At 38.1% G+C, this 22,830-nt stretch overlaps 3 protein-coding genes across 3 annotated transcripts in view; 2 read left to right on the top strand and 1 right to left on the bottom strand.

Moving 5' to 3' along the window:
- LOC124431510 (breast cancer anti-estrogen resistance protein 1) overlaps positions 1-17,973 on the top strand; it is a 47,056-nt gene extending 29,083 nt beyond the window's left edge. The window contains exons 2-9 of the mRNA XM_046979563.1: positions 1,379-1,528; positions 4,014-4,163; positions 12,713-12,839; positions 13,440-13,740; positions 13,824-14,179; positions 14,269-14,561; positions 14,722-15,078; positions 15,164-17,973. Of these exons, the coding sequence (XP_046835519.1) occupies positions 1,379-1,528; positions 4,014-4,163; positions 12,713-12,839; positions 13,440-13,740; positions 13,824-14,179; positions 14,269-14,561; positions 14,722-15,078; positions 15,164-15,451 (2,022 nt within the window). The 3' untranslated portion in view covers positions 15,452-17,973. The remainder of the gene's footprint in view (positions 1-1,378; positions 1,529-4,013; positions 4,164-12,712; positions 12,840-13,439; positions 13,741-13,823; positions 14,180-14,268; positions 14,562-14,721; positions 15,079-15,163) is intronic.
- Positions 17,974-18,175: 202 nt separating this feature from the next.
- Positions 18,176-19,351, bottom strand: LOC124431574 (N-alpha-acetyltransferase 11). Its single transcript, XM_046979673.1, has one exon. It carries the CDS (start codon positions 19,199-19,201, stop codon positions 18,659-18,661), a length of 543 nt encoding a protein of 180 aa, XP_046835629.1. The 5' UTR covers positions 19,202-19,351; the 3' UTR covers positions 18,176-18,658.
- Positions 19,352-20,515: 1,164 nt separating this feature from the next.
- Positions 20,516-22,755, top strand: LOC124426729 (coiled-coil domain-containing protein 175-like). The gene is made up of 2 exons (XM_046968794.1): positions 20,516-22,062; positions 22,128-22,755. Exons 1-2 carry the CDS (start codon positions 20,608-20,610, stop codon positions 22,650-22,652), a joined length of 1,980 nt encoding a protein of 659 aa, XP_046824750.1. The 5' UTR covers positions 20,516-20,607; the 3' UTR covers positions 22,653-22,755.
- The last annotated feature ends 75 nt before the right edge of the window (positions 22,756-22,830 follow it).

Here is a 22,830-nt window from a genome sequence, read left to right as displayed (position 1 = left end):
GGCGCGCGGAACTCGTAATTGGAGAACGTGTACGATAAATTTGAAACGCGTGACCCGCATAACACGCGTAGTTTCATTTCCCGTTTGTGGATGAAGCGACGATTATAAATTGAAATGGTCCGTTAGTTGGAAGTTGCGAATATCTATCCGAGTCTTTCTTTGCGAAAGTATCCGATTATCGATCGATCCTCATGTAATTTCTCTTTATCGTAATATCAAACGAAAGTTTCTTATTCGGAATTTCAAACTACGAGAAATCTCAATCGTAGAAAAAGAAATTATTTAATTATTAGAAATTGATTCTTCTATATTTGTACCGTATGGTTTAGATAATAATCGATGTTATATCGTATCGAAGATACATTAAATATGTTCTCTAAATTGATTCGTTGAAATATCGAGTATTACAGTTCGTACAGTTCAAAGAAATTTTCGAATAGCACGAAAAGTAATCGTGTCGTTAATTATTGAAGAGAATAATTGTATTTGACGGGAAGCAATGGAATTAATTTAACGGAAACAGAGAAACTAACGAAGCGTACGATGGAATAAAGAGGAAAGGGTGATGGCGCCGTATTTTCTTACCGGAATTCGTCAAAGTCACGAATGACATCAGTGTTCCAACAAGTACAGAGAAGAGGAGAAGTAAAGGGTGAAATCGTCGTCGTCGTCGTCGTCGTCGTCGTCGTTGCCGCCGCCGCTGCCGCGTGTCGAGGCACTTCAATTGAACTCACTTGAGAGTTAAAGCGTGCGAGCCGGCTTCCTCGTAAACTGCATCGTCCATCTTTCGTAGCACTTCTTCGGGCGCGATTCTTAAGTGATCGTTACGCGAGAGACGCGAGTTCGGTGCGAACGAGCAAACGAGCATATCTCGAAATAGAAAGCAGAAGGAGTTCTCTCTTGAGGACTCGAAGAGGGCTTTGAGAGGTGGGGTAAGTTAAGATTTTATGGATTTAAATTGGCCAAAGGGCGAGTCGCCGTATGCAATTGGCGTGAATGCTCGATCATCGTAAACTTTCAAAAAATCTTTTTGGTATAGGCATCTATATATATATATATATGTATCATTATAATGGGTAATGATACTTTGGAAGTTTTATCGATAACGATAATTAGAAAGATTCGCAGAAAGATTTACAAAGAATTACAAAGACAAACTTATATTATTTATTTTTATGTAAAATACGAAATATTTTTATATTTTATGCGAAATATTTTTTATTTTTATATAAAATGAAATAAATAAACTTTAACTTTTGATTTTAAGATAAAAGAAAAAACGAGTATAACATCGATGATACATTTATCATTTCATTAGGTACGAAAGTTCTAAACGAGTAGCGAAACTAATTAGCATTGTTTTTTTTTTCTGTTGCAGCAAAAATGCGTGAAAGCGCGAGCGTTGTACGACAACATAGCTGAAGCGCCAGACGAGTTGGCTTTTCGAAAAGGTGATGTTCTGACCGTACTGGAACAGAACACGGCGGGTCTTGAAGGCTGGTGGTTATGTGTCCTGCGAGGTAGACAGGTAATGAATATAACTTCTCTCTTTACCTTCTAATTTTCTCGTATCTTTATGCTTTATTAGTTTGTATTCTTTTGATGGATGTTAGGTTTAAAGAAGGAAAAAGAGTATTCTTCAAAGGAAGAATGATCTCTCTCTGTCTTCCTTATACTCTGTTTCCTTTCTCTTTCTCTCTCTCTTTCTTTTTCACGTTCTAATCATCACCATTGATACGTTCCGTCATAAATCATCGGTCCAGTCATTGTACAATTAGCAGTATGGCTTTTCAACGAGAGTCCTTAAATTACTGCAATCTTTCACGCCGTTATATTCTACGGTGTGTCGTTGGAACGATCGTTACCGCTTTGTAGTTCTGACATCTTTCAACGCGTCAAGCGCGTTTACGTAATACCGAAGCTTCCGCGTTTTTCGCATTAGCCGACACTGTACGTTCTATTGAAGTTTAATGGACGTCTTGCGTTCATACTTATATACATACGCACGTCTAATTGTAAGTATCCGTCATAGATATTTCATATGCTTCTATAGAGACATTACTTGAAATTTCTTCATGCGAGATTGAGACACACGGCTAAGGTATACTGACGATGGCATATCTTTGTTCAAGATCTAAAGTCGATAGAAGGAGTATATCGTATGTAGCTCTCTGTACATATATATATATATATATAGATATATAGATATAGGCCATTGTACTCATCTTCTCTTACGTTCGGCATCTGTTCGTGACATTTCTACGGTGTAGCACGACCTAGGGTAACCTCGTTACAAGAGCTTATCATCTATGGCACGGAGTTTCCTGAAACGAGCTGGCATCTGTCAAAATGTTCTCCATCTATAACCTGCGACCGTGTACATATGTACGTACATACAACGTAGTTGTATGTAGTTTCGATTCCTTCGTAATTGGAAGTGTCGATAGGTAAGGAAGGGTCTTGGTTAGGGTGGCGAAGAAAAGAGAGACGCATCAAGCTTATATGAGAAAATTGCTTTGCCTTCTTGTTACGCCTGGGAGCAGCTGTTACTCTGGAAAATTTTAATAGATCTACCCTCCTCTCGCAGTTTTTGCCTCCTCCTCCTCCTCCTTTCTTCTTAGCCCCTCGAGCTATCTCGCTATTTTCGATGATCTCGCTACCATCATACTCCCCGTATCTCTTCTATCACGATTTCATCTTGGAGATTGTGGTAAACGAGTTATGCGAGGCCGATGGTAGTAGCTAATTTAGAAATACTATAATACCAGCAATTTTAATGAATTTCCTTCGACATCAAAATATCATTGGAAAAGGATCCGATTGATTCCATTAAATTGTCGTATCAGGTTAATGACCATTCAAATGATTTTCAACAGCAAAATAATCAGGAAATATATAATTATCAATTCCATTTATTTCTCTCTGTTTTCAGCGTTCAACGTGTTCATGCAAGGGTTTCGTTAAATATAATTACTTTTCAAGCTCCAATTCCTGTCAATAGCAGTACTTCCAATTTTCGTTATTACAAGTCTGAAAAATACGCGTCGTTAGCATCGAATCGATTCGTTCCGTGTGTTCCGTAAAGACGCCAGATGCATCAGATATACACACAAGGTGTCTCAGAATTTCTATTTTTACCCACTGTAATTCAATATTTTTGCTATCGTTTAATATTCATCGCTTTAATACTCGTTTCTTGTCTATGAGAAGTCTTTGAAACCAAGCATGTTCTTTCTTTTATACACGTCCGTCAGGCACTACAGCAAATAAGTGAGTTGAACGAGTCTTCATGTTATCTCGGGTTGAGAAACAAAGCGGCGTACCAAAGTTATAGTTCGTTCAAGTTGTTATACTTCTTTTTCTTTTTCTTTTTCTTTTCTTTTTTATTCCTTTCTTATTACAAGTTTAAATAGTAAAAATAGGTAGAAGAGTAAAATGACTTTATTTTCAATTCTAATTCCGTAGCTGCGTGTATCAAGGGGGCCTTATAAATTATGATAGAAAGGACTACCGTAAGTCCTAGTTACATAGATCCCTTTGTGTCCTTTGGAACGTCGATAAAAGCCAATATATACAAACATATATGGTCGTTGTGTCCCTTTGGAATAACGACAAGAATCGACTTGGAAAGGCGACACTGCAACGGCAAGAAGGGTCCTCCGTTTATTTTCGGTTCGATTTCGTAGAATTAGGAGAGTTTCGTGAATACACGAACGTCTAATTGGGGTGCGTTTCGTTTCTCGAAGTTCCTCGCCAGCTATTAGAAGCCGAAAGAGGGCTTTCGACGGATCAAGAGCGTTTCAGGAATATTCCAATGCGCTTTGAAGTGGTTTGAGCTCGTGACTTGTCGAAATACATACCAAAGTGTCTTGAACCGAGATTACCTTTTGCACTAAAATCGTTCTATCTCTAATCTATATATTCGACTAATAAAATAACTATAAAAATATTAAAAGTGATTTGAAAGAAATTGAATTTATCTTGACAATGCATTATTATATTTCTTGCTGTAGGGAATCTGTCCAGGAAATCGATTAAGAATTTTGGCTGGACAATATGATACTGGAGGTTGTTTGATCGGTAGCAGAGCTGATTTGAATATTTCCGAAGATGGTCTACAGAGGCATGGAAAACGCCGCAGTTGGCACGTACAACCAAATAGGGTAAGTTTTTTTTTTCTTTTATGTATGTATATATATATATATAATATGTATATATATATATATATAAGATTGTGATAATAATTCTTACGATCTTTCTTACGATCGTTAATCAAATCTCAAGGGAGAATCCTCGCAGCAGGATGTGGAGTCACGTTCCGATTGAAAGTAAGCACTTTTGAAAGAGCGTCGTGAATTTTAAAGAGAGATCATCGCCGATGTCATAAATTTAATTATGATACCATTCCACGTATACTTTGATATCACTATGAAATTTAATTCTTTGAAATGCGACATGATAAAAGAAACGCTCTCATGAGACGGACTATCATCGTACAAAATCGTGCGTTTAAATGAAACCACAACGAAAGGAAAACACGCGCTGTGCCAACGGCGACAGCTGGGCTTCTCGAATTAATTCATTTTCTATTTGAAGAGGCTCAATTTGACAATGGCGCCCATGGGTTACGTCTATTGTTCTTGTCGCGTAGAAAGTCCCTTTCGATTTTCTATTCTCCCTTCAGCGTACCTAAGCACATAGACGAAAAGGGAGCTGTCAAAATCAGCTGACTAGCAATTCGTCGATCCGTCTCTCTCTCTCTCTCTCTCTCGATCTCTTGATCTTTCTTTTTTTCTCTCTCTCTTTCTCGCACGCAATACATATACCGTCTGCCTTTGGCATCGTTCGACATCTGCCATGGACATCAGTTTCTAACGAAAGCGAACTCCACCGACCGATCGATTATCGTTCCACCCCCGTTTCTCTCTTCATAGAGTAAATTACACTCGAAATAATTAGCTTGGTAAACTCGAAAAGCGTACGTTAATTGCTATCCACGGTGATTAAAGATTATCGGAAGTCGAGTGGTAAATTGGACATCATAGCCTATATATTGATATCCATTCGCGATAAAATTAACCAAAGTTAAAAGATGTTCTTTAAATTTCTCGTTGTCGATCAAACTTCCGTTCGACGGAAGTTTCATTAAGTACATTATTTTAAGATTTTCCCTTTTATACGCTTATTTACTTACGTATATCGCAAAAAAATCTCCTCTTTTATAAATACGTAATTTATCGAACGAATTTCGAAGGGACCTTTGAAAGCGGAGAAAGTCAATTAAGAACGATCGGTTCGAGATTAAGGAAGACAAGTCGATTTCATTAAAAGAACGTCTCGTGAGTTTATCGTCTTACAACGACGAAAGAAACGAAATTCAGTTCGTCCTTCCAACACGTCGAACTCTTGGACGCAGGTTGAAATAAATCGACAACGGCTCGAATTACGCAACGACCGTAATTCGCCATGCGAAGGAAGAAACGATCTCTTCGAGAAACCTCTGTCTCTGTTTCTTCCTCCCTCCCTCCCTCCTTCTCCCCCCTCTCTCTGTCTGTCTCTGTTTCTGCCTCTCTCTTTCTCTCTCAATCTCTTGGTGCAGATTGTAACTCGCCTTTCCTTTCTTCTTTTTCTTCCTGTTAGGTAGTCGCGCGAGCCGGTGCGTATTTTGGTACGAATGGGAGGAGGAACGAGAAGGAGGAGGTAAAAGGAAGCTTCTCGGTTTCTTGCACTCGACATTTTCTCGAGCTCTTTTCTTCTTGTTTCAACGACGAGTCCGTCCTGTTTTTTGCTTGGTTCTTCGCGACCGCGTGCGTTTCGTCTCTTCTCCTCTCGTCGATGACGGGAATACATATATAAGACGGCTGGACGAAGAGAAAACACGAGTTGAGAGTATACGTTCTTCCTTTTCTTTGACGAAAGGTCAACGTTACGGCGAACCAATTCCATCTGAGTCTTTTACAAAGTCGCTACGTCATCACGACGACGGACAACGACGACAACGACAACGACAACGACGACGAACGAATACACAGGTGCCATGGAACGAATCGAAACAAACGGTAACAGATGTTTAAATGAGAGAAATGCGAAACATACGTCTCTGTGCGTAACGTATCTCTTTACGTAATGAGTGAGCTACATTAGCGATACACACACGCGTGCACACATACACACACACATATATATTACGCGCGTGTACAAATATATATATATATATATATATATATATATACTCATATGTATACATACATGTACACAACGATTGAACCGTTATCGTCACAAAAACAGAATTTTTAGACGCAGATCAAAGTCTCTCGATAATTTTTCTCCTTTCGTCGATTCTTTCTCTTATACACATACAGAGAAAAAGAAAGAGAAAGAGAGAGAGAGAGAGAGAGAGAGAGAGAGAGAGAGAGAAAGAAAGAGAATCACGAAACGATTTACGAGAAGTCGATTCCGCAGGATACCCTAGAAGGAGTCCTCCTTGTCCTGTTCCATGTACAAAGATCACCGGTGCCCTTATATGTCGCGGGTCCAGACAATGTCCACCTCTTCGTTGCTCCTTTCTCTTTCTCTCTCTCTGTCTCTATATGTATATATGTGCATATATATATAAATATATATATATATGTGTGTGTGTGTATGTATGTATGTGTCTGTCTTTCTGTATTTACCTCTCTTTCTCTTTCTCATATACACATATAAACGTACGTTGGTCGGTCTTTTCTCTTTTTCCGCGCGAGAACGCGGCGTCGGAGCGGGATCAGAGCGGAGAAACACCCGCACACGTTCCAGTCGTACGTGGCGCACAAAGTGGGGTCCCCGGAGTCATCTCGATGGAATGTGCGGGGCGGTTCAACTCAAAGAAGGGCGGGCGTGTTTCATCGCTTGTGCATATCCACGTTTTCCTCTTCTCTTTCTCCCTCTCTCTTTCTCTCTCCCTCCCTATTACTTTCTCTTCGTCATTGTCTCTAGCTTCTGCGAATCTTCATTTACTCTGACCGACGACGTATTAAATTAGAGACGAATGCAACACGAAAAGTTAGAATTTTCTTGGAAATTCGTCGGAAGTAACACGTCATCCCTGCGAATCAAAGAAAGAGAAATAATCGTATTCCTTAATGACGTCATCCTTGTGAAAATGGAATATCATAGAGGAGAATAAGGTCGTTAGCTTGTAAACGAATCACCCTGTAGAAAATACGAGAGGGAGACGAGGAAGGAGGAGAAACAGGAGCATTCTCGACGTAGGCGAAAGTAGCTTCGTGCTTCGACGATGTTAAATAGAATAACCAGATCGTACCGCAGCAGTCGCTTCCTTCGGTCAGTAGCGAGCAGTAACGTAAGCTGATTTTCTACCTTGGACGCGCGGTAGCGATATGTTATGTGCTATATATAGATACGTTGTCAAACGACACGAGACCACTTGAAACGTCGATAACCAGGGAGGGGGGTTGGGTAGGTGGGGGGAGGGAAAGGGAGAAAGAAATAACAAAAAAGAGGGCAAACTTGTCCCGATATTGGGTATATCTGCGCGTTGTTACATAAATTAACGGTACTCTCGTTTTTCCGGCCTTTGAGTCACGTTTAACGAAAAACTTGTATTACTATGATTTGAAAAACGTCACGGTTTACCTAATTAAATTGAAAATAATTAATATTATCAAAGCTGAGATTCGATTGTAAACGATTTAAACGTTTTACATTTTCTTTAGGATCGATAAACGTTTCCAATGAAATTTTATGCTTTACACAATTTACGTTCATGTTCAATAATGTTTCAATATATGAAGGGAGAAAGAGAGAGAGACAGAGAGAGAAAAAAAAATATCATATCGAGATGCATCTCTCTATGGTTGGGAAACGAGAAAAGAGATGCCCACCATCCGGTCTAGGCTTAACCGAGGGGAATATCCGCGATTAATTCGAGAGGAACGCGCATAGCGTTCCAACATGACAGGGGGACGTCGACGGTAGATATCGCAAAGTACGACACTGGCTGACAGCATGAAATCGCAAAAATCTTCTCCAACGTGACCGATATCCTCCGGTGTCGCGAGATAAATGTGTGGTGTCTATGTAACTGCATACATACACACATATATATGGAGATGGATGCGTGCGCGTGCTCGCGCGTTCAACGAGCTCAGCCCGGGGCGAAGGATTCTTAAAACCGTCACTGTCGGCGGCAGGCGAACTGCCACTCCACCGGCTGAAAATGGCATGGAAAAAGGAAGAACGTGTCATGGCGTAGCAAGACGAAGCAAGGAGTTGTCGAGGCCAGGAGAGACGAGAAGAAAAGAAAAGAGAAACGAAAAAGAGAAAGAGTAAGAGAAAGAGAGAAAGAGAGAGAAAAAGAAAGAGAAAGAGAGAGAGAGAGAGAGTTGAGAGAGAGAGAGAGAGAGAGAGAGAGAGAGAGAGAGAGATTCGAACGAGACGCCGGCCAGCCGAGTCTCTGGGCGTGGGCCGAGTAGTCTCTTTAACGGCATGGTATCAATGAACTGCGAAACTCGTTCGCGTGGGATTATCTACGCGTGTGAAGAGTAGTAGTAGTAGTAGTAATAGCTGGTCAATCCTTCGGTCCGTCGAATGGATCGATGATATAAATCGTTTACGTCGGTGTGAACGTGAGGGATCGAATAGAACCTCGAATATCTAAATGAATGATAAAAGGAAAAAAAAAGGAAGATCAAAAGATCCATTAATTATTATCGACCACTCTTTGGGAACTTTATTTCTCTAATATACTGTCTAACTGGTCACTTTTTAAATTACTTATTTATAGGGACAATTCTGAATTCCTCTCATCGAATTACTTTTTCCACGGCAATGATCAAAGGTCTCGAGAGGCTAGAAGTTTATTTCGCGTTGCGAAAAGTTGCCAAAGATAACACAGAGAGGAAATATAGTACTTCCTTCTTCATCTTTGTATTTATTCGAAGTTATCTCATTGAACCATCAATCTCATTTATTTATTTATCTATTCCAAGGATCGAAAAGTTTTATTATATTTTATATATATATATATATATATATATATATATATATATTCGAAATAACGATTGATAAAAGCGATGGTTATGTTCGTAAGAGGTGAGAATGTGTAAAGAACTACAAATTCGACGATTCGTCCCGGTACATTGTGGCCAACAATCCTTTCAGTTGGCGTTTGTCTCCCGAGAAAAGAAAAATCCTTATCGTTGCCTGAGACAGGCCGAAGGTCCTGCTTGCGTAGGAGGTGGAGTACCTCCTTTCGCGTTTCCATGGAAACCGTCTTTCTCTCTCTATATCTCCTCTCTTTCTCCCTTTCCCTTTCCCTTCATCGTCTCTCTCTCTCTCGCGCGCATCCGTGGGGTAATACGCCTTTCACAGTTAGCGTCGCGACGCTGGTATCGACCGACGCGCTACCCCCACCTCTTCACCAACCAACCACCCCTTCTCTCTCTCTCTCTTTTTTTTTTTTTACTCCACCTCTTCTCCCTGGTTGTACTACGTACTCACTCGTTACTATAGTACTATCTACTACTATTCGATTCATACGAACAAGGAATAGTAGAATCGCGTGCAACTTTAATTCAGAAAGCAGAGAGTGGCTATTGTACTTTCGCTCTTATTTTTTCTCTTCGTCTTTCTGCATCTTTTTATTTTTCGTTTTTTCAATGGTCAGCCGTTTCGTTTCTGCCTCATTGGGTAAAACGTTGTAATTTTGGGATAGTTCACGAGTTAATTACCAGGTAGCATAGTATGGGAGATAATAACTGTATCCGTTGATGAAGGTATGGGTGGATTGGATAGGAGGCTAAGAAAAAGAGAGAGAGAGAGACAGAGAGAGGAGAAGGAGAGGAAGAGTAAAATACTTAGAGTTTGAAGGACAAGAACACAGCTCTTAACCATTAATTTATCGTACGATAATAATTTAAAGGAAAATTATACAGATCTAATATCGTCCTATGGTTAATCGATTGAAACGAGCGATAAACTCGAACTACTTAAAATGTAACTTAAAGTTCTCTTCCATTAAAACGTATCCTTGTCCATTGGATTCATAATCGCTCATACATTTATGTATTACTATGTAAATTCAACTTAATAGAGAGACTCGACCTTCTCGCGAATGACGTTCAAGTTGTCACGAAAGACTTAGAGATTATCTTTGACGAGATAAAAAGGAAAGAGTTTATGATTGAATTGATTGTAATTAGCATGTGCTCATCGAACTTTCACGTAACACGTTAGAAATTGGTTATGTCACGATAATAGTGAATTGTAATGTAATATATCTTGCATTAGAAGTGCGAATAGCTTAAATGTCGAGGTTGTCGACTTTTGTGAGCGTCACAGGGGAGTCACCGATCCACGGCTCGATCCACCCTGATAAATGATCAGCAACGCCCAAGAGACACACACGGTCCTACCCCAACGAGAGTTTACTATTCGTGTGCATTCGAGTAAGCCTCGTATATCTTATAGCCTTCCATACGTATACCTGTATGCACGTTACGTATGTAAACATATACGTACGCATATATATATATATATATATATATATATCTACATGTGGCTTACATAGTCGCACACATAGCTCGTCGATCACAAACTCGATCTTTGCTTTCTCCTTCCAGGCCGATATCGTGACTCAGAACTCGACTCGATCTGATTATGGCCGAGTTTACATCCTGGATCATGAATAAACGGATCACGCAGACTCTTTGGGGATTCGCCTCGTAGGGGGTGCGTGCGAACAATGTCGAAATCTAACTCGAACTGTGTTCCTTTAAATGAGATTATCTGATTACCGTTACATTCAGACACGAAAGTACGACGGTCGATGTAGCAATCGAATTCCTAATCCTTTCTAGAATAGGAAGCTTAATGTCTTTGTTAGTGTTACCAATGTTTTCACGTAAGATAACATCGCGAAATGTTTTGCTAATCTATTAGGAATTAAAATAAATTCGTTCTTATAAAGGAACGTATGATGTCACAGAAGAAAATAAGTAAAATAGTTTCATTGGAATTTCGGATATACGAAAGAATACGGATAGAATGTAAAAGGTTATAAAAAGAACATCGACGGAAAATCGTTTAGCTAAAGGCAACATCGTTTACCGCAGGCTCTCAATCGTGGTTTATCGAGGACCAAATCGACAAGCGCGATTCGAGGAAAAGGGGTGTGGCAGCACGTTATTCCGAGGGTGGACTCTACCGCCTACCACTGATAAGGCTTGACCTAGATTCTTGCTCGAATCCTCGACGCTCGCCTGAATCCTCTATTCCCCGATAGCAGGATATTCGCTTTTCAATGGCCAACTTCTTCATTCCCTCTTTTGAATTTCCAAGATATACAAAGTTTTTCCATCGCAGTTTACAAGAACTTTATTATTAGATGCATATAAGCGTTCATTTTTTATTCTCATTTTATTATTAATATCTTAAAAGCCTTAAATGAAGTTTTGTTATGATGGTTATACATTTATATAGAAATTTAATGGCAATTATATATGTGTGTGTGTGTGTGTGTATGTGTGTGTGTGTGTATGTATATATATAAAAAAAAATACGTAAAAATATCAAAAATTGTAAGCATCTTCCACAGGTAGAGTAACTAGCGTGGTTTGTGAAGCGAGGGAGAAAGAAGGAAGAACAAAAGTGTAGCACGCTTAAGCATAACGCAAGGGTTGAAGAGGCTCTATTATTGTAAAGCAGCGGACGATGAGGCAGAGATTGCGCTCTCGAGGGATTTACTCTCTCTTTCTGTTTCACGTCGCGTCTCCCTTCTTTCTCCACTCTTTCTCTCGTTCAGTCCGTTGAAAATACCCCTATTCTCTCATTCCTATTGCTACTCTCAGTCTTTCTTTTCCTTTCTTCTTCTTACGCTTGTTCTGTCGACAAAATTGTATTTTTTTTTCGCGAGCCTGCGGTCTACCGAACCAAATAAATGCATTTACATACGTACATACATATAAAAATATCAATGTGTATTGTTAACGTCGATATTTATGTAATACATTTAATACGCATGTACATACATATGTATGTATGTATTAAATGATTGTAAAAAGGGAAAGGACCTTTCTTTTTTGCATAGAATTCAATTAACGAACCCATTAGAATGAAGTCCTTAACGATAAGAGTACCACTCGAAATGAGTCCTTGAACCTTCTCCCTGAGTAGAAAGAGGAACATCGATGGATGATTGGCGCTCGCTTAAAAAAAATCGTTAGTCCTTCATCATTGACGTCGCTGTCGTAAAATCGTTTTCTACAAGATTATATTTTATAGGTCTCAACGGGAATTTTATCTCTTGATATTGTCATTTCTTCTTCTTCTTCTTCTTCTTCTTTTTTCTATTTTTTTTTTTTTGTTTTTTTTTTATTTTTATTTTTCCTTTATAAAGGAAAATCTTTTGGGTCGCGTTTATTGATATTGGAATGAGCTTACTAGAAAACATAAAATATATAAAAATAAAAGAACAAGAGAAAAAAAAATAATGAATCGAACGCATAACCGTAGGCAATATTTTTATGTATTTTCTTTAAAACGAATTAATCGGTACAAATAACATATCGAATCGAAATCCATTCAAATGAAAAATATCAAAGGGAAATGCAATGTGGTGTGGGTTGTTTTATCCCTTCACCCGATTATTATTAGTCCCATTGTAATCGGAACGTCCTTTGATCTTTCTCTTTGTTATCTTTTTTTTTCACAGGTCGTGACACCACAAAAGTGCGGCGACGTGTACCTGTACGATTTACCAGCGAGTCGCGGAAGTCCTGCACCACCCTCCAGACACGATTCACCCCTCAATTCGAACAACGAACATTTGCACAATACAGGTACAATAATCATTAACTCGATTATCGAAGTGGTTAAGATAAAATTTATTAATGATTGCGAGCTTTCGGGATAATCATAGGATGCGATTTTATCGATGGAAAAACGACAAATATTTTATTTGAAAAATAGGAGAAGAAACAGTGATTTATCGTATTTAGTTCGAGTACGTTCAAGAAATAAAAAGAAACGAGGCAGAGAAGCATCTATCAGGAAGCAAGGCGATCGGAATCCGATAAGCCGATGCATTACCTCGAGATCTCGTGGAGACATCTTAAACGATCCTCGTCGATCGTTGGAACATAACTTCCTGGAGCCGGAGGGAAGATTTCGCGCTTCGATCTCGTCGACAACAGTCCGAGTGACCTCATTTACTCTTACCCGACGTCACGAACATCACGATAACTCTCGATAACCGTTGCTTCGCGCCAACCAACTACGTATTTTCTAAGATCTAATCTCGCTTAGGCATGATGTCTTTCTCTCTTTTTCTTTCATCTTTTTTTCTTTCTTTCTTTTTTTTCTTTTTGTTTTTCTTTTTGCTTTTTTTCCTCTTGTTAACTCGAGTAACCGCAATCGAGAATGATTTTACACGTTCGCAGGACGATACATGACAAGCGCCAGAAGCTCCGTCGACAACGGTGGCGATGTGACCGACTGTTACGACGTTCCACCACGAGCAATTCCTGTGATTCCATCCCCAGCAAGTAGTCCGAGTCCTGCCCCATCTTGCTACGATATACCAAGGCCACCGACGTCCTGTACTCCAAACTCGAATTGTTCTGGTGGCTCTGGCATCACGCCTTTAGATTGTTACGATGTACCACGGCCGTTACAACCATTGACACCAAGTAGTTCAGCTTCCAGTCTGACCAACGATGGGTCGCTCAGTGGATCTAATAGGTAAATTGAATGACCTATCATATATTTTCTCTAATGCATTTTACTTTATCTCATTTATTTGATTATATAACAAATTCTCTTAGATCGAGCCTCGCCGCTCCAGATTACGACGTGCCACGGCCACGTCTTCCAGCATCATCGTTACCATCACGACACAATACACCTGTCCCTAAAACGCCAACTCCACCGCCACCTCCTATGCAAACGCAGCAAATTTACGACGTACCGATGAACAAGGAACTTCCATTGGAATTGGATGCCGCGTTGGAAGGTCTTCAGAGGTTGCAGAACGAAGCTTCAGCAGCGATAGCCAGGTTATTGGGTTTTGTTAGTCCTGGCTGGAGAACGCCTCAACGATTGGACGCTACATTAATGGATTTAAGGCTCGCAGCATTGAGATTGAGAACGTCATTACACGATCTCGCTGAATTTGCCGAAGGTATTGTTCGGTACCATTGAATCATCATATTAAACGTCGTCAAGATGAATAGATCCGATCGATTGAAGTGGTCCACATTACGCACGTAGGTACGCTCGGTAACGCGGCCAAAGCGCCAGACAAGGGTCTTGCAACGAAATTACGGCCTCTGGTTAAGGCACTTCGTGACTCCGACAAGCTCGTGCAGGAAGCCGCCACCGAGTTGGACACGATGGAATGGGACGCGGGTAAACTCTGTCGCGGTGGTGGCGACACGCCGACACCTACGAATGGGCCACCACCTTCCCTTCTGCCGACGGTTCAACCGGATCCACTCGATCAGCTGATCGCGTGCGCTCGAGCACTCACGGAAGACGTTCGTCAGGTCGCCAGTTTCATTCAGGTGAGCATCTTTCAGTTGCGATAACGCGCACGATTTTTCCTTATCTCTTCACGCTAGCTATTGTCCTTTCTATGTTCTATCCATGCCTTTAAAGATAAGTCTCGTAATTACGATAATTTTAGATCCATTGTGATATAATAAAATAACATTTTTATTTTAGGGAAATTCCACGTTGTTATTCAAACGATCATCCATCATCTCAACGGGCAGCAGCAACAACAGCGGCGCTGGGGAAGACTACGATTACGTTAATCTCGATTCACGAGAGATCGTGGCGAAGCAACGAGAAGAACTGAGAGCATCTTTACCTCAAGAACTCCGTAGCAGTTACGATCTACTAGTGTCCGAGGCAGACAATGCGGCCATTCAAATGCCACCCACGACACCAACGCCCATGGATCCCAACGACAAACAATTGTTGGCTTTTTACGCGGCTCAAGTGATCACACACGGTGCACACCTAACTCATGCCATTGACGCCTTCTTGCAAACGGTTGAGCATAATCAGCCACCCAAGGTATGTCCCACGAATTCTTTATCTTTTTTTAACTTACCTAAGCAAATTGTTATTTTTATTATTATATTATCATTTTCTTGTTCAGGTCTTTCTGGCACACGGCAAATTTGTCGTCCTTAGCGCCCATCGACTCGTTCATATAGGTGACACCGTACATAGGAACGTGACAAGAAACGACGTGAGAACGCGAGTTCTTCAATGTGCGAATGCCCTGAACGAGGCACTCGCACAGACAGTTTCGAAGACGAAACAGGCAGCACAATTCTTTCCTAGCGTGACTGCGGTACAAGAGATGGTCGATAGCGTCGTTGACGTTTCTCACTTGGCCAAAGATCTCAAAGTCGCCATGATACATGCTGCGCAGCAACCATGAATTTATTTTTGCACTAGCAAAACGTGATTGGATAACGAAAGGTAGAAAAAGTACGAGAGAGCGATAGACCGATAGAGCGATAGAGCGATAGAGAGAGAGAGAGAGAGAGAGAGAGAGAGAGAGAGAGAGAGAGAGAGAGAGAGAGAGAGAGAGAGAGAGACCGTGAAACGTCGATAAGAAGTAGAGACGTGACTCTAACATGAATTTCTTCAGTATGCTGAGGAGAGAACAAGAAAATCAATGTCTCTTAGATCGTTCTATAGTGACTCGAAAGTGTTCGAAGGTCCTACAACGTGAATGTTTAGAGACGATAATCAGTAACGTCATAATATTGTCAGGCGACCGTGAGGGGTTTAATATCGTTTATTATGACGTTAATTGTCCTGGATTTTGACGATTAAATGAATAAGAGTTAGAGGGCGTTGGACGTGTCTTTTTGGATGAACAGATAAGACGAAAGAGAAAAATGTTCTCGGAATTTAAACGTCTCCCTTTTTCTTCTTTCTAAAGATAAGGAATCAATCTTTAGGCCTACGTTTTATTAGAAATACGCAACTGCCAAAGCACAAGTATAGTAGTAGGGAAGGGAGACCAATAAAAAAGGAAAAAAAAAAAAAAGAAAAAAGAAAAAAAAAGAAAAAAAAGGAAAAAAGAACAAAAAAAAAAATACGGAAAAAAAATGATTTATATAAATGTATTCGAGAATTAATGATATCGTAGTGTTTTATAGAGGAAACGTAATCGTGTCATTTTTCGAGTAGATGCGAAATCCGTACGTCGAATACATAAACTTGTCCTTCCGTGCTAATTACGAGTGCTGCGTTCGGAACAAAACGAAATTTGTTAATAATTATTACCCGCTATATAACGAACTGCCTTTTGGACGTGTTTCTGAACAATTTTAACAGATTAAAATATAACGAACGAGCAATTTGCGCAATTTAATAAAAAGAAGAGAAAAAGAAAAGAAAAAAAAAAAAAAAAAAAACAAAACAAGAAAAAAAGCCCAGAGATAGCATCTTCTTTACAACGGTCAAATTCACTCGAAAATATTGATTGATATTAGTTTAGTTTATAGAACGTAAATTTTTATGTAATATCAGAATTTTATACGAAACTTTTACGATGTCGGATTTTCGACGTATTTTATCATTTGAATATCCGTATATTTCTACAGCTCTTCCAAAACAGCCTATACCGAAGTTCCGAAATTCTAAATAATTAATAAACGACACGGATCACTAGAGACAATGACTATAATAATTAATGCTACGATTAAAGGAATAATAAATAAGAATTGTGCAGCAAAGTTCCATTTTCTTCCGCCTTTATGACGGAACCTTGACTTGAAATATCAATAACGAGCCGTATATTTATATAATTACTGGTCATTCGGCAGCAGTTTTGTGATTGATACAATCATTTAGAAAGATTGAAATCCCTTTAATAATGGATCAAAATAAGCGTGCGCAGCTGTTCGAGCACAAAAACAGAAATACCTCAGCAGATTTTGCGACGCTAATTGCTATTAGAGTACGAAAATTGTACGTAATGGTGAATAGTTTATATCGCACTTTATTTTTTAGAAAATGTATAATCGAGCGAGAATAATGTATGCGCCCATGCGCGTGATCTTTGGTCGACGAGGCGTGTATTATAATTTATTGGCAGTGTTCTGTAAAATATTGCATTTGTGCGGATTACATAGCGTTCTTGTATATTTAGAATTTGCATATACATATAATATAGATGGTTAAACCATTAGGTGCTCATCATACATGTCGATTCATTGTCTTTTTAAGACATCACCAAGACAGTAATATTATATCAATTAATATCAATTCTATCGAAACGTACGCGTATATATTACTGTTTCAATTATCTAAGAACCATTTAGCATCATCCGCTTTTTTTTTCATTTCCCTTTTGTACATTGTACCTGGATCACTTTGTTCGCAAATATCATAGCTACGATAACGTGTTAGGATTGCTCGTACGCGTACCTATTTTTTTATCTTTATATCGTTCGAGCAAAAGATTGCAAATAATTGCATTCGGAGAGGGGGAGGGGGAGGGTGGAAAAAAAAGCGCGTTAATGTCAACGCGCTCCTTTATTAATGCTGTGCTTAAGAGTCGAACGAACTACAAACACCAACGACTTTGTTCCTGACGATACTTACGATCCAATAATACTTTGTACGTGAACGTTTAAGTTATTATTCGGGCAGCATGTCTTTCGAAATGGATCGATCGCGTTGTTTTTAAGATCGTTTAATGTACATAGACGTATTTATACACATTATAATTAATCCTATTAAAAGCGACATATGTATACACAAAATAGAATACAAGATATGATAGCCAAATGCAACAATGGAGTAAACGTATTAAAGAATCGTGCAATGTCAGATGTAATTTTTAAGTGTCAAATTGTACTCAAAGAAGTATTTACAGGAAGCATTTATCGAATTGCCACGAATTTTATTTCAAACGAATGAATAAATTTCAAAATATCACAAAGATCGAAATTGTTTTTATTCTTATAATAGGTACTCGTCCTCTGGAAAAAAAGAAAGAAAAAAAGAAAAGAAAGAAAAAAAAAAAAGAAAAAAGAAAAGTTGAATAAGATATTAGTTCCCGCTTGATTTCTTTTTACCTCCCCTTCCCCCCCCCCCCCCAATTAATTTTGGTTATAAAATAAAGATGAACTATAACAATAATACCTAACGTTTAAAGAGAAAATTTATATTTCCTGAGATACTTTGCATATTAAAAATTACATGTTTCAAGTACATTGTATTTAAAGTAATTACAGGCAATATTTTTCTTTTCTGTTACAAACTATTAATCAAATATGCACCATAGAATGTAGAATCAATTCGATAACGCCTTCAATTCCCACGTTTAATCACTAACAAATATCTTCATGATAATATATAAAACATTTGCAACGACATTTTTCATATCTTTTTTTTTTTTTTTCCTTTTAATTTTCTCCATGACACATTGGTAGAACATTCAGTCGGTTAAAATAAACCATTCAACATTTTCGTTTTTTCTTTTTTTTTTTTGTTTTGTTTTTGTTTTCCATGTGTGATTCTTGATTGAAAATGACACAAAATACTATGGTGTTAATGTTAACGTAATACACCACAATTTGTTCGATGATCAATTTATATACAAGCATATATAAATATTCCAATCCAACTATGAATGATCGCAGCATCTCCCTGAATGAATGTCCGTATAAGCATCTTTAAATACTTCTTCTTTTTCCAAATGGAAAAATTTAAGATCACGCTTCATGGCATACGCATCTTCACCATCAGCATAATATTTCGGCTCGACTTCGGAGATCTCAAAATTTAAACTGCTTATGTAAAGATTTAAAGCCGCTCGATTGCTTCTACGTACATGTAATGAAACATAATTTGCACCAAAGCACTCCACCATTGCTCTGGAAGCTTGATTCATAAGTTTTTGTGCAATACCAAGCCTTCTGTGAGATCGTTTCACAGCTAAACTGGTTATATGTCCATGTGGATTATCTTCACAATCTTCTTCCATCTTGGCCAGAACATATCCCACTATCCTTCCTTTTTCATCTTCTGCTACGTAACTTAATTGTGGCCAAGATAAAGCATGATATAGGTAATATTTCATTTGATAATTTTCAGGTAAACATTGCAAATTGCAATGTTGTATGTTCAATAAATCATCCGTGTTTGCACAGCGTATATTTATAGACATTTTGATGTTTTCTCTTTGAATGCGATTCCAGATTAGATAATCCTGATTAATACTTTTCTTGTAGATGTATTTTTCCTTTTTCTTTTTTTTTTTTCTTTTTTTCTTTTTTTCACAAGCCAATTCTTTTACAATGGAACACAATGTAGAACTTAATCACGACGAACTTTCTTTATACGAGATCGACCATTCTTCAAATCATTGACCGATGAAGACTCGCTCATTCCACCAAGTAATTCACGAACAAATCGGAATCGTGAAAGGAAGAACTTCCAAACTAAGTACCAGCCTATAAAAATTATAAATACAATAGTTATTACGATCAATTTTATTTAAATTATCTAATATCTAATGGAAACAATAACATTGCATTATTTTTCCGTACAACACGTGATGATGTAGGTTACCTATTCATTAAATTCAGAGATTTGCATAATTTATTAAAATTAAGATCAGCAGCTTGTTTATATTAATAATTATATCCTCCTTGCGTTTCTTGCTCATTTATCCTTACCCAATAATACGAGGCCAAATACGATCAGTAGACTCGATATCACGGAGAATGCTGCCAGAAGGATTTCCTGCATTATCGAGTTTGTACCTTGCAATACGAGATGAAACAAAACTACCTACGATGAGATCCGCGAAAATAGTGTCATAATATTCCTTTTCCTTTTTTACCTCAATAATTCTCGCGACAGAAGAATTGAATTTTCTACATATAAGAATTTTGACAACGAAGAATTTAGCACTATACGACATCAAAATATGATCCCAACTACTCGTTCAACTACCGTAACACGCCATTTTGATAATCTCCAATAGAGAGTTTCCATGTAGAGGTTATGATTTCCCCCTCCAACCTCGTGACGAATACTTCAATTTTTTAGAATCATTTTCCCTATGCGTATGTACAGCAAAAATTGGAAAACTTACCAAAGGATCAAAGTCCAAATTCTATTTTCTACGATGCGATGCGAATGAAGATATTGGAAAATGTTATAATCGGTAAGTGTTTTGAATGCCAATCGCTAATCGAGTCGACAGGAAGCAGACAGTGGTCACGTGGTATGGAAAATGCTCGTACATTATAGGACGACCTATGAATTGACTGATATTGCGCGGTAAATTCAAAATCATATCGTAAATCAAAAACTTTTTCCTTTTACAATTAAACTAATTTCTACTTTAAAAAAATTTCTTATATATATATATATATGTATGTATATATATATATATATATCCTACTATATTCACATCGTCAAGAGATATCGATTTTTATAACCGAGTAAGATTGTCACTTGTATCATGACTCGTCGTACGAGTAGATTTATAAGTAACACATTGAGGTATTATAAAAATTTGCCATTATATTAAATTAAATTCGATCTAAAATGCTGTAGAAATCGATGTTATTAGGCTATTGTGTTATGGTGAAATTGTGTTGTTACAAATGGATCTGGATTCCGTTTATCGTAATTTCAGTACTTACGATAGTGGAAAGTAAAAGACGTCAAAAGAGAGCCTTCAATTTATTACATCATTATCAGCAGCATCTTATTTCGAACGAAAATCATAACGATTTAACATCGAATTCTATTTTGTATGGTAAGAAGTTATCCTCAAACGTGAATGCTACCGAAAAGACGATGACTACTTCGATGACTTCGTTTTTCGATATAAAACAATCTGTTAAAGAAAAGACATTATTAGATCTTGAAAAACCTAAGCTTTTCGACGACATCGATAAGCATTCGGATTTGGAGGAATCGTCGAACGACACGCACATTCGAGTAAAAAGAACCGATTTTAAGTTTGTCAAGTCGGACAAAAATCAGCCATTGATACGTTTGAAAAGTAATTATTTCGTAGATCTAGCCGATTCTTTTCCACGAAAATCTTCAAACGCTGAATATCGATCATTGAGAAAAAGGTACATTAAATTATCGAAAAGTTCTAATGATTATTACAATACTTCCAATTATCGAAACGTATCTTCTAATTCTAATGGAACATTTTTCAATTCGCAAGTTACTGAAACAAATCGTTACCTCGACAATTATATTACCGATTCGATGGAACCAAAAATTCATTGTAACGACATTGAAAAAAAAGTCGGAACAATCTTTAATCTCGAAGCTAATATTTCGCAAACTTTGAAGCCAAACGATTCAATGTTAAAAAATATTGGAGTTTATAAAAAGAGATCTGAAAAGAAAAGAAAGTCTGACAAAAATAAGATACGTAGAGTTCTTCACGGGAAAAAAAGAAAATTAGGGAAACACGTTGGTAGGACAGATAAGAGGAAAGGTATTTCCTCTAAAGCAACCGGCAAACGTATCTCGAACTCATTAAAAACAACGTCCCTTTCGAAAGGCAAGCAACAAAAGATTCATACGATTAGAAATTTAGATTTACCTAAAATTGTCGACGATTATCAAGTCGAATCTAAAATAAAAAAGAAGGATTCTATTGACGATGGATCGGAAATTGATATAGTTCGAAGAAGAAAGATTTCTGATTATGAAAGATCCTCTCGCGAGGGTGAGAACGAACGAACTGAAGAAACATTGATAGAGGAAAAGATAGACGTATCATCTGTAAATGATAATGCGCGAGATAAAAGAAGCTTAAATAAAAGTAAAGGGATTGAGGAAAGAGATATATCATTAAGGACTCGATTAAAGAGAAATGAAAATGACAATTTAACGATACCGAAATACCCAAATGTTCTTGAATCAACGTTGTCATCTTTGTCAATGTTATCAGAAACTAATCAGTCACTGTTTGAGAAACCACGTGGCGATAGAGCAGTGAAATCCATCGAGGAGATCAAAGAACTCGCGGAGAAGCTGGTTACCAAAGTAAGTACTTAAGTACACACTTATTTTGGATTGGCAAATTAACGGTATCGAAGTTATCTTCGAAGGTGAACGAGTTACAAAGTTATCTGAGCTATGAAAACGAAAGAGAAAATAAAGGAGAGAAGATAATGAAGATGAAGAAGAAGAAGCTGGAGTCACGTGAGATCGAAGTTCCTCATAATAATGCCACGATCGAGGAAGAGGTTGTTTTGGAAACACCAAAATTAGTGGATGAATGCGTACGAATAGGTGATCTTAATGTGGCCTTGAAAACTCTAGATGATAGAAACGCTAGTTTCGATAAGGTTACGAAAAAGGAAGAATCAGGAACTGAAAGGATGAATTTATTAAACGATCGAACGGATTCGTTGACGAAGAGAATGATTCGTAAAAATCGAATTAAACGAAAATCGCGTCGTAAATGGGGCAGATGGACGGGTTGGAGCAGTTGTAGCGTCAGTTGCGGTAAAGGTCGACAGATCAGATGGAGACATTGTTTACGCGATTGTAGTACAGTTGAAACTGAAATGGAAGAAAAGGCATGCCAAATGCCGGCCTGTCCACCTGGAAAGTTTCTCGGGATATTTTAGATTTTTTTTCAAAATGATTGTCACAGTGATTCGTTCTTCTAATCGTCGTTCCTCCATAACGAGTGGTTTATATATCTTTAGATCGTTTTAAGGGATCGTTGTATATGGTAAGCAATAAAGTTTGTATTTTATTATTCCAAAAAATAGAGGATTAAAAAAAAAAAAAGAAAAAAAAAAA

This window comes from Vespa crabro, chromosome 1 (genome assembly GCF_910589235.1).
Source record: "Vespa crabro chromosome 1, iyVesCrab1.2, whole genome shotgun sequence".
In the NCBI taxonomy this organism is placed as follows: domain Eukaryota; kingdom Metazoa; phylum Arthropoda; class Insecta; order Hymenoptera; family Vespidae; genus Vespa; species Vespa crabro.
The sequence above is the reverse complement of the archived record's forward strand: the minus strand, read 5'-3'. Positions and strand labels throughout refer to the sequence as shown.

What these genes read in the sequence shown, in the direction of transcription:
- LOC124431574 (XM_046979673.1), bottom strand. Translation starts at nt 19,201, where the DNA reads ATGTCTATAAATATACGCTGTGCAAACACGGATGATTTATTGAACATA.
- LOC124426729 (XM_046968794.1), top strand. Translation starts at nt 20,608, where the DNA reads ATGTTATTAGGCTATTGTGTTATGGTGAAATTGTGTTGTTACAAATGG. An exon ending in CGGAGAAGCTGGTTACCAAA is followed by an intron (nt 22,063 to 22,127) that starts GTAAGTACTTAA and finishes TTATCTTCGAAG; the next exon opens with GTGAACGAGTTACAAAGTTA.